Source organism: Manis pentadactyla, chromosome 8 (assembly GCF_030020395.1).
Source record: "Manis pentadactyla isolate mManPen7 chromosome 8, mManPen7.hap1, whole genome shotgun sequence".
In the NCBI taxonomy this organism is placed as follows: Eukaryota; Metazoa; Chordata; class Mammalia; order Pholidota; family Manidae; genus Manis; species Manis pentadactyla.
This window is the reverse complement of record NC_080026.1, coordinates 104913896-104926379: the sequence shown is the minus strand read 5'-3', so window position 1 is coordinate 104926379 and position 12484 is coordinate 104913896. Positions and strand designations below refer to the sequence as shown.

At 40.9% G+C, this 12484-nt stretch overlaps 1 protein-coding gene across 5 annotated transcripts in view; it reads left to right on the top strand.

The window, feature by feature from the left end:
* Positions 1–12484, top strand: part of MYOF (myoferlin) — a 159909-nt gene that overhangs the window by 39457 nt on the left and 107968 nt on the right. For all 5 annotated transcript variants that reach the window (XR_005023687.2, XM_036880108.2, XM_036880107.2 and 2 more), the window contains exon 5: positions 577–655. Coding sequence is in view for 4 of the 5 variants with exons in the window: in XM_036880108.2 (XP_036736003.2) it covers positions 577–655 (79 nt within the window). In the remaining variant the exon portion in view is untranslated. The remainder of the gene's footprint in view (positions 1–576; positions 656–12484) is intronic.

Here is a 12484-nt window from a genome sequence, read left to right as displayed (position 1 = left end):
TATGTAAGAGACAATCACTTTGAACTTCATGATTTGCATATTTGTCTCCTCTTTATTCAGACTTAATTCCCTTTTATATCTTATTTTATGAATCACATTGTTATATAATTTTGTTAGTCACTCAAAGTTCTTTTTAGAGAGAAGTGTGAAAATAAATCCCCGCAATTTAGAAGTCAATGCCCAGAGAAATAACTTAATCATTTAAAAACTGATTAAGCCTCTATGACTGTAATCCTGTGACTGGAGGCCATCACCAATCCAGGATGGAGGCTAATTACAATTTCATGCTCACTTGTCAAAACTGTCCTCCTGTTTCTGAAGTTGCCCCTTTGCAATGATATACTTGGCAACCTGCAACAGGTAATTTCTTTCCCAGGTTTTCCCTCTCATCTGGGCTCAGATGTGGGAAGCTACAAATAGTGGAGCATGTGTTATCCTTCTTTTTCTCTTTTCACTTTCCTGTCTCCATCCTCATTCCTTCTAGAACTTGCATTCCTGCTGAATTGGTTTGCATTGAGTCAATAGCGTTGTGATGCCTTGCACTGATTCTGTCTGTAATGACTTATTTCTACCCAGGCTACCATTGACTTGGTGATTGGCTATGATCCACCTTCAGCTCCAAATCCAAATGACCCCAGCCTGCCAGTCGTGGGAGGTAAGCTGACCCCTCTGAAGGTCCATCCTATGTCAGAAGGAATCTACTAAACACACTTAAGGAGTCTTCAAGGAAGCCTTCCTTGTCATTATAGTGTCTGTAGGTCCCAGCCCACCTAGGCAGGGCCCTGTGAGCCAGGTGGAGCTGCCCTGTATTGGGACATTAGAACTGTTTGCAAAATGCTCTTTGAGGGAGAGGCAAAGAGTGAGACAGCCCCTTACCGACCAGCCTCACAGTGAGATCATCCAGCATAAAAACTCTAGCAGAAGGTCCCTGTTATGTGTTCTTGCATATACAACAACAATAATAGTAATATACACAGCAATAATGGCAATATAACTTTGTTCAGGTTCCTGGACCTGATTCCAATGTCTGTATGTGTGTAGGAGGGGGTCTTCCCACACATAACACCAAGCAATTCTCAAACACCAGCAGGGTGTTGGAGAACTTAACTCAATTCTGACGTTCTCTGCCCAGGGACAGCCCCAGATTCCCAGGTTAAGGGCTCTGTCCTACAGGACTGCCCTCCACCCCCTACTCCAGATGCCGGTTGCAAGCCCCAAGCTTCTGACCTACTAGCTACAGATCGGAGGTTCTAACGACCTCCCCCTTAGGTTCGATTAATTTGCTAGAGCGGCTCACAGAACTCAGGAAAACACTCACGTTTATCAGTTTAATGAAGTTTAATAAAGGAAGGATGCAAGTTAACAGCCAGATGAAGAGACACAGAGGGCAAGGTCCCGAATAAAGGAGCTTCTATCCTTGTGGAGCGTGGGGCCTGGCTCAGTGGCTGGCACACGGACATGTTCTGGTTCCTCAGGCATGGAAGCTCTCTCCCACAGAGAAGCAGGATCCAAGAGAGTGATATTTCTTTTCAGGGGGTTTTGTGAAGGCTTCATTGCATAGTCATGAATGACTAAATTATTCTTGGCCATTGGCTGATTTAACCTCCAGCCCCTGCCCTTGCTGGGGTCCAAAAGTCTCTCATTAACATGACAACACACCCATTTCAGTTTCACCTTTAAGACTGCAGTGTTTTCAGGAACTGTGGATGAAGACCATACATACCTGGGAAATATATATTTGGTCATATGAATGACCAACTGTGTATTTCTTACTACATTATATGGCAGTCCCAAGCAGGGCTCTGCTTTGGGTTCACAGTTTCCACCCAATACCATGCCCCCTGGTTTAAGACTCCAGTAGTGGCCTCTACTCTCTTCATCTCCTAAATGTGTGATTACCAAACTTTGCTCTCAGCTGCCAGTCTCGTGGCCATGCCCTTGGGTTGGAGCCTCTTTCTCTTTCTCCATTGGCCTTGACCTTCTCTCAGCCCCTGAACTGCCTGTAAGTAGACTGAGAGTTCACCCATTTGCTAAAATTGTGTCCTGTCCAACAATAGAAATAAAAAAAATCATTCATAGTCAGACTTCACCACTTCAAATTTATTTCATCCCACAGATACCAAACTCACTGTGCTTGAAATTAAATTCAATCCAGTTTAGAAAACATTTACTGGTAGCTACCTGTGAGGCATACAGGTGAGAAAGGCTTCATTTGCCACCAAGGAGCTTTCATTTCAGTAGAAAGGTAAGATATAAACATGAATAACTATAGGCCAGAGCTGAATATGATAAACTCCTCAAGAGAGGACTAAGCATATTATTACATGGGAAACAATTTCTTAGAGAACATACTTTTTCAGCTGTTTATTTCAACTGTGTATTCTTAGTACCTAGCACAGTGCTTGGAAAGTCATAATTGTTTAGTAAATGCTTGGTTAGTTGAGTGAATGAATGAATGAATGAATGAATGAATGAATGAATGAAGGATGGGCAATGGATATGGTTTAAATTTTTCTTTTCAAGAAGGGCATTTGTGTGTGGGAAGGAGGTGACAAAAAGATGGCAGAGAAGGAAGCAACTACAGCAAATACAACTAACCCTGAAAATGATGTGCAGACTATAGAACAGAGCATCTACACCTGGTGAAGAAGACAAGACCATGTTGAAAAGGATAGAGGTGCAGAGCCATGAACGACTTGGACTCAAGCCTTTCCCCTATCCCGGCTCACAAGCGTGAGGGAGAGGAACAGGCTGGGGAGGGGAAAAGCACTCAGGAACCTGGCCCACTTGGCCCTGGAGAACTGCTCCAGGAATATGAGTCCACATTGCACCGGGCTTTGATGATAATGGGGACGGACACCAGGGAGAGTTAGAGCTCTATGGTGGTGAGGGGGGAGCCGACACTCCTGTCACTTGTGGAGGACAGGAGTACTCTACTGGTCCCACTCAGACCCAGTAAAGAGGCAGAAGTTTAAAAGGTTTACTAATAGCAGGGAGTGTGCCAGAAGGGTGGGGGTGGGAGGGGGCTCTCTCTGGAGGAGAAAGGGCAGGTGGGTGATACCTTCCCAGTCCTTCCTCAGCTTAACTGGTTGGGCACTTGTGGGAGCTAGATCTGAAATTCTCCATTAGCCTTGCTGGTAGCTCAACCCCCCAGCAGCACTTCCTGCATACCCAGCCCACTCTGCCTAGCAGCAGTCCAAGTCTGCTGACTGGCAGATGGAGGGCAGATGATACTCTCCCTGCTTTCCTGGCCTTCCCTTGGCTCAGCTGGCCAGATGCTTGTGGGAGCCAGCTCTAAACTCTCCACCTGCCCCACTGGCTCAGCCCCAGTGCCCCTGCCTGGCACTGCTCAGCCCACCCACAACAAATCCCCCGAGAAGCACCTCACACCATACAAAGGGCACATAGAGGCTAGCCGTGGGGCTCAGCCATTGCTGGAAAACCAGCAGAAAGGCAGGTCCTGCCCACAGCCAACCAATAGCAATTGTGGCTTAGCTGCAAAAGAGAGAGAGAGGTGGACAGTTGCTTCTAAGGGAAACTCTGTAAGGCTGCCAGCAGATTTCTCAACAGAAACTTTACAGGTCAGAAGGGAATGTCATGAAATATTCAAAATATTGAAAGGGAAGAATCTACAACAAAGAATTCTCTACCCAGCAAGGTTATCATTCAGAATTGAGGGAGAAATTACAAGTTTCCCAGATAAATGAGGGTTAAAAGAGTTCATCACCACTAAACCAGTCTTACAATGTATGGTTACAAGAAAGGAACTTCTTTAGATGGAAATGTTCTTAAGTCTTAAGGTTTTTTTTGTTTTTTGTTTTTTGTTTTAGAGGGCATCTCTCATATTTATTGATCAAATGGTTGTTAACAAAAATAAAATTCTGTATAGGGGACTCAATGCACAATCATTAATCAACCCCAAGCCTAATTCTCAACAGTCTCCAATCTTCTGAAGCATAACGAACAAGTTCTTACATGGTGAACAAGTTCTTACATAGTGAATAAGTTCTTACATGGTGAACAGTGCAAGGGCAGTCATATCACAGAAACTTTCAGTTTTGATCATGCATCATGAACTATAAACAATCAAGTCAGATATGATTATTCGTTTGATTTTTATACTTGATTCATATGTGAATCCCACATTTCTCCCTTATTATTATTATTATTTAATAAAATGCTGAAGTGGTAGGTAGATGCAAGATAAAGGTAGAAAGCATAATTTAGTGCTGTAAGAGGGCAAATGTAGATGATCAGGTCTGTGCCTGTAGACTAAGTATTAATCTGAGCTAGACAAGGGCAACAAAACATCCACGGATGCAGAAGATTTCTCTCAAGACAGGGGGGGTGAGGTTCTAAGCCTCACCTCTGTTGATCCCCAATTTCTCACCTGATGGCCCCCCTGCGACTGTGCTTGTCTTAGGTTGTTCCTCCCTTGAGGAATCTTACCCGTCTCTGGCTAACCAGTCATCTTCCAGGGCCATACAGGGAAATGTAAAGTTGTTGAGTGAGAGAGAAGCAAGATTCTTTGAAAAGGTTAGCTTTTTACTTCTTTGCAGATTTATGCCCTGTGGCTTCTATGCCCAGCATTTGTCTTGAGGTATCTTTACCACTTGGAAGAATTATGATACTCGGTAATTTTCGACATAAGGCATGAATTCTACTAAAGGGTTGTAATTAGGAAGGAAGAAGAAAAGCTATAGAAGTAGCAGATGGAAGAAAACATGGGAAGATTGATTATTTCTTTGACATATCTTCTTGTAGAGTAACATAAGCATGTATAGGTTTTAACAAACTACTAATTAAATTGCGTACACACATTAACATAATAGGAATACAGCTACATAACAAAAGCAGACCTACAATTACCAGCCATATCCAGTGAAACCAAGAAAACCAGTTAGGTACCCTAGGCATTTGTGAAAACTGACCAGTGATATGATGGATATTGTCTAACTGAATTTGAATAGTTTGAGAAAAATCAGACAAATTAAAACAACACATTTCTGGGAACTGTTCACATCCCATATGTTCTTTTAACAGTAGATAGTCTATAGGCGCACGATTTTGGAGCACTGCAACTTGCACTTCTCCTAATTCTTGGTTGAGTTCCAACAGTATAGATCCAGTCAAATTTGTTGTTTTACTGTATGCACAGACCAACTTAGATATCTCCTTCTTCATTCCAATGGCAAGTCCAGGAACCGGTGGGATGAATGCAGCTACAACTGCAACAGCACCAGGATCTTTGTTGAAGTTTTTTGATGATCACTGGAATGACTCTTCCAGAGGATGTTGATGTTGGAAGTTCTTCTTCATATCGTATCTTAATTCGTTTTCTGGGTAGCCAAATTAGGCTTTGATCCTCTGTATAAACACAAACAAACCCTTTGCCCACACTTTGATATGACCTTCATACCATTGTGAAGAACCTATTGGAGATCACCACACAGGAACTGCTTTTTTTTTTTTAAGAGAAAGGAATATTATCAGAAAAATGTACTTCCATAGCTGATCATCTGACACCCTTTAAAAGATCAAAATTAAGGATATGTAAAGCATTCATTAATCATTGATTTGCAGTTAGTTTTATCTTATCAGGGAGTAATCCCCCTTTTCTTTCTCTTTTTTTATATTTGTTATCATTAATCTACAATTACATGAAGAATATTATGTTTACTAGGCTCTCCCCTACACCAAGTCCCCCCCACAAACCCCATTACAGTCACTGTCCATCAGCATAGCAAAATGTTGTAGAATCACTACTTGTCTTCCCTGTGTTGCACAGTCCTCCCCTTTCTCCCACCACCCACATTATGCGTGCTAATCATAATACCCCCTTTCTTCTTCTTCCCCCTTATCCCTCCCTACCCACCCATCCTCCCCAGTCCCTTTCCCTTTGGTACCTGTTAGTCCATTCTTGGGTTCTGTGATTCTGCTCTATTTTGTTCCTTCAGTTTTTCCTTTGTTCTTATACTCCACAGATGAGTGAAATCATTTGCTATTTGTCTTTCTCCACTTGGCTTATTTCACTGAGCATAATACCCTCTAGCTCCATCCATGTTGTTGCAAATGGTAGGATTTGTTTTCTTCTTATGGCTGAATAATATTCCATTGTGTATATGTACCACATCTTCTTTATCCATTCATCTACTGATGAACTCTTAGGTTGCTTCCATTTCTTGGCTATTGTAAATAGTGCTGCGATAAACATAGGGGTGCATCTGTCTTTTTCAAACTGGAGTGCTGTATTCTTAGGGTAAATTCCTAGGAGTGGAATTCCTGGGTCAAATAGTAAGTCTATTTTAAGCATTTTGAGGAACCTCCATACTGCTTTCCACAATGGTTGAACTAACTTACATTCCCACCAGCAGTGTAGGAGGGTTCCCCTTTCTCCACAACCTCTCCAACATTTGTTGTTGTTTGTCTTTTAGATGGTAGCCATCCTTACTGGTGTGAGGTGATATCTCATTGTGGTTTTAATTTGCATTTCTCTGATAACTAGCGATGTAGAGCATCTTTTCATGTGTCTGTTGGCCATCTGAATTTCTTCTTTGGAGAACTGTCTGTTCAGTTCCTCTGCCCATTTTTTAATAGGACTCTTTGTTTTTTGTTTGTTGAGGTGGGTGAGCTCTTTATATATTTTGGACGTCAAGCCTTTATCAGATCTGTCATTTACAAATATATTCTCCCATACTGTAGAGTACCTTTTTGTTCTATTGATGGTGTCTTTTGCTGTACAGAAGCTTTTCAGCTTGATATAGTCCCACTTGTTCATTTTTGCTTTTGTTTTCCTTGCCTGGGGAGATATGTTCAAGAAGAGGTCACTCATGTTTATGTCTAAGAGATTTTTGCCTATGTTCTTTTCTAAGAGTTTTATGGTTTCATGACTTACATTGAGGTCTTTGATCCATTTCAAATTTACTTTTGTGTATGGGGTTAGACAATGGTCCAGTTTCATTCTCTTACATGTAGCTGTCCAGTTTTGCCAGCACCATCTGTTGAAGAGACTGTCATTTCCCCATTGTATGTCCATGGCTCCTTTATCAAATATTAATTGACCATATATGTTTGGGTTAATGTCTGGAGTCTCTAATCTGTTCCACTGGTCTGTGGCTCTGTTCTTGTGCCAGTACCAAATTGTCTTGATTACTATGGCTTTGTAGTAGAGCTTGAAGTTGGGGAGTGATATCCCCCCTACTTTATTCTTCTTTCTCAGGATTGCTTTGGCTATTCGGGGCCTTTGGTGTTTCCATATGAATTTTTGAATTATTTGTTCCAGTTCATTGAAGAATGTTGCTGGTAGTTTCATAGGGATTGCATCAAATCTGTATATTGCTTTGGGCAGGATGGCCATTTTGACGATATTAATTCTTCCTAGCCACGAGCATGGGATGAGTTTCCATCTGTTAGTGTCCCCTTTCATTTCTCTTAAGAGTGACTTGTAGTTTTCAGAGTATAAGTCTTTCACTTCTTTGGTTAGGTTTATTCCTAGGTATTTTATTTTTTTTGTTGCAATTGTGAATGGAGTTGTTTTCCTGATTTCTCTTTCTGTTGGTTCATTGTTAGTGTATAGGAACGCCACAGATTTCTGTGTGTTGATTTTGTATCCTGCAACTTTGCTGTATTCCAATATCAGTTCTAGTAGTTTTGGGGTGGAGTCTTTAGGGTTTTTTATGTACAGTATCATGTCATCTGCAAATAGTGACAGTTTAACTTCTTCTTTACCAATCTGGATTCCTTGTATTTCTTTGTTTTGTCTAATTGCTGTGGCTAGGACCTCCAGCACTATGTTAACTAACAGTGGGGAGAGTGGGCATCCCTGTCTTGTTCCTGATCTCAGAGGAAAAGCTTTCAGCTTCTCGCTGTTCAGTATGATGTTGGCTGTGGGTTTATCATATATGGCCTTTATTATGTTGAGGTACTTGCCCTCTCTACCCATTTTGCTGAGAGTTTTTATGATGAATGGATGTTGAATTTTGTCAAATGCTTTTTCAGCATCTATGGAGATGATCATGTGATTTTTGTCCTTCTTTTTGTTGATGTGGTGGATGATGTTGATGGATTTTCGAATGTTGTACCATCCTTGCATCCCTGGGATGAATCCCACTTGGTCATGGTGTATGATCCTTTTGATATATTTTTGAATTCGGCTTGCTAATATTTTTTTGAGTATTTTTGCATCTACATTCATCAGGGATATTCGTCTGTAATTTTCTTTTTTGGTGGGGTTTTTGCCTGGTTTTGGTATTAGGGTGATGTTGGCTTCATAGAATGAATTTGGGAGATTCCCTCCTCTTCTATTTTTTGGAAAACTTTAAGGAGAATGGATATGATGTCTTCTCTGTATGTCTGATAAAATTCCGAGGTAAATCTATCTGGCCCAGGGGTTTTGTTCTTGGGTAGTTTTTTGATTACCACTTCAATTTCTTTGCTCGTAATTGGTTTGTTTAACTTTTGTGTTTCTTCCTTGGTCAGTTTTGGAAGGTTGTATTTTTCTAGGAAGTTGTCCATTTCTTCTTGGTTTTCCAGCTTGTTAGCATATAGGTTTTCATAGTAGTCTTTAATAATTCTTTGTATTTCTGTGGAGTCTGTCATGATTTTTCCATTCTCATTTCTGTTTCTGTTGATGTGTGTTGATTCTCTTTTTCTCTTAATAAGTTTGGCTAGAGGCTTATCTATTTTGTTTATTTTCTCAAAGGACCAGCTCTTGGTTTCATTGATTTTTTTCTATTGTTTTATTCTTCTCAATTTTGTTTATTTCTTCTCTGATCTTTATTATGTCCCTCTTTCTGCTGACTTTAGGCCTCATTTGTTCTTCTTTTTCCAGTTTCGATAATTGTGATTTTAGACTGTTCATTTGGCTTTGTTCCTCCTCCTTTAAGTGTGCCTGGGTTGCTATATACTTCCCTCTTAAGACTGCTTTTGCTGAGTCCCACAGAAGTTAGGACTTTGTGTTGTTGTTGTCATTTGTTTCCATATATTCCTTGATCTCTATTTTAATTTGCTCGTTGATCCATTGATTATTTAGGAGCCTGTTGTTAAGCCTCCATGTGTTTGTGAGCCTTTTTGTTTTCTTTGTAGAATTTATTTCTAGTTTTATACCTTTGTGGTCTGAAAAGTTGGTTGGTAGAATTTCAATCTTTTGGAATTTACTGAGGCTCTTTTTGTGACCTAGTATGTGGTCTATTGTGGAGAATATTCCATGTACACTTGAGAAGAATGTGTATCCTGTTGCTTTTGGATGTAGTGTTCTATAGATGTCTATTAGGTCCATCTGTTCTAGTGTTTTGTTCAGTGCCTCCATGTCCTTACTTATTTTCTGTCCAGTGGATCTATCCTTTGGAGTGAGTGGCGTGTTGAAGTCTCCTAAAATGAATGCATTGCAGTCTATTTCCCCCTTTAGTTCTGTTAGTATTTGTTTCACATATGCTGGTGCTCCTGTTTTGGGTGCATATATATTTAGAATGGTTATATCCTCTTGTTGGACTGAGCCCTTTATCATTATGTAATGTCCTTCTTTATCTCTTGTTACTTCCTTTGTTTTGATGTCTATTTTGTCTGCAACCCCTGCTTTCTTCTCTCTGTTGTTTGCCTGAAATATGTTTTTCCATCCCTTGACTTTTAGTCTGTACATGTGTTTGCGTTTGAGGTGAGTGTCTTGTAAGCAGCACATAGATGGGTCTTGCTTTTTTATCCATTCTATTACTCTATGTCTTTTGATTGGTGCATTCAGTCCATTTACATTTAGGGTGACTATTGAAAGGTATGTACTTATTGCCATTGCAGACTTTAGATTCGTGGTTACAAAGGTTCAAGGTTATCTTCTTTAGTATATTACTGCCTAACTTAGCTCACTTATTGAGCTGTTATATACACTGTCTGTAAATTCTTTTCTTCTCTCCCTTCTTATTCCTCCTCCTCCATTCTTTATATGTTGGTTGTTTTATTCTGTGCTCTTTCATGTTTCCTTTAACTGCGTTTAGTGGGTAGTTGATTTTATTTTTTGTCTTTAGTTAGTATTTGGTTGGTTTGCTTTCTTTGCTGTGATTTTATTTTCTCTGGTGACATCTGTTTAGTCTTAGGAGTGCTCCTGTCTAGAATAGTCCCTCTAGAATACCCTGTAGGGGTGGTTTGTGGGAGGCAAATTCCCTCAACTTTTGCTTGTCTGGGAATTGTTTAATCCCTCCTTCATATTTAAGTGACAATCGTGCTGGATACAGTATCCTTGGTGTAAGGCCCTTCTGTTTCATTGCATTAAATATATCATGCCATTCTCTTCTGGCCTGTAAGGTTTCTGTTGAGAAGTCTGATGTTAGCCTGATGGGTTTCCCTTTATAGGTGACCTTTTTCTCTCTAGCTGCCTTTAAAACTCTGTCCTTGTCCTTGATCTTTGCCATTTTAATTATTATGTGTATTGATGTTGTCCTCCTTGGGTCCTTTCTGTTGGGAGTTCTGTGTATTTCCATGGTCTTTTGATTATTTCCTCCCCCAATTTGGGGAAGTTTTCAGCAATTATTTCTTCAAAGACACTTTCTATCCCTTTTTCTCTCTCTTCTTCTTCTGGTACCCCTATAATGTGGATATTGTTTCTTTTGGATTGGTCACACAGTTCTCTTAACATTGTTTCATTCCTGGAGATCCTTTTATCTGTCTCTGTGTCAGCTTCTATGCGTTCCTGTTCTCTGGTTTAAATTCCATCAATGGCCTCTTGCATCTTATCCATTCTGCTTATAAATCCTTCCAGAGTTTGTTTCACTTCTGTAATCTCCTTCTGGACGTCTGTAATCTCCCTGCGGACTTCATCCCATTTCTCTTGCGTATTTCTCTGCATCTCTGTCAGCATGTTTATGATTTTTATTTTGAATTCTTTTTCAGGAAGACTGGTTAGGTCTGTCTCCTCAGGTGTTGTCTCTGTAATCTTTGTATGCCTCAAATTTTGCCTTTTCATGGTGATAGAGATAGTTTGCAGAGCTGGCATGAGTGACGGTTGGAAGAACTTCCCTTCTTGTTGGTTTGTGGCCTTCCTATCTTGGGAGAACAGCGACCTCTAGTGGCTTGTGCTGGGCAGCTGCGTGCAGATGGGGCTTCTGATTCTTGCCCGGCCACCATGGAGTTTATCTCCGCTGTTGCTGTGGGCGTGGCCTGCCTCGGGCTGCTGCTCCGATATGGTGGAGCCGCATTGGAGGGGGAATGGCCAGGAGGCTGTTTATCTCCATGAGGGGCCTCTGAGCTGCCCTGCTATCCAGGGGTTTAGGGTGCCCGGAGTTGTCTGCTGCTGGACTAAGTGTCCCAGGACGCTTCTGTCAGGCTGTAGGGTCCCTGTCCCTTTAAGACTTCCAAAAAGCACTCGCTTTTCTTTGTCCCTGGGGCGCCGGCTGCAGGGACCTGCTCACAGGTCTTACTGTCCTGTGTCCCTAGTATCCAGCACCCCACGCACTGTGTGCCTGCGCTGTGGATGCAGATGCCTAGAGCTGGGTGTTTAGCAGTCCTGGGCTCCTTCTCCCTCCCCATTCCGACTCCTCTCCTCCCGCCCAGAGCTGGGGGGAGGGGCGCTTATGTCCCACTGGGCTGGGGCTTGTATCTTACCACCTTCGCTAGGTGCTGGGTTCTCGCAGGTGTGGATGTGGTCTGGATGTTGTCCTGTGTCTTCTGGTCTCTCTTTTAGGAGGAGTTGTCTTTGTTGTATTTTCAAAAATATACGTGGTTTTGGGAGGAGATTTCCGCTGCTCTACTCATGCCGCCATCTTGGCTCCGACCTCCAAGTCTTAAGTATTTTTCACCAGTGAAAATAAACCAGTAGTAAAGGTAGTAGACCAATTACTTAAGAAGTTAGTATAAAGTTCAAAAAACCAAAGTAGTAAAATCAACTGTATTCAAAATTAGTCAAGGGATACACAAAAGATATAGATTATGACATATATGAAGTGTGGAAGAGAAAGAAAAACAGAAAAGTAGTACTTTCAAAATGTGCTAGAAATTGAATGGGCATTAATTTAACTTAGACTGCTATGTATTTAGGGAAACCATATATGAATCTTGTAACCACAAACCTAAAGCATGTAATAGATCCACAAAAAAATTTTTAAGAAGGAGTCCAAGCATAATACTAAAGAAAATCAAATTACAAGAGAGGAAGAAAGGAACAGAGAGAACCTACAAAAACAACTGGGAAACAGCTGATAAAATGACAGTAAGTACATACCTATCAATAATTACCTTAAATGCTAATTGAATGCACTAAATCAAAAGATATAGGGTGGCAGAATAGATAAAGAAACAAGACCCATCTATATGCTGCCTACAAGAGACTCATCTCAGACCTAAAGACATACATAGACTGAAAATGAAGGTATCGATAAAGATATTTCATTAAAATAAAAGGGAGAAAAAGCAGGAGTAACAGTACTTATATCAGACAAAATAGACTTCAAAACAAAGAAAGTAACAAGAGAAAAGAAGGACACTACATAATGATAAAGGG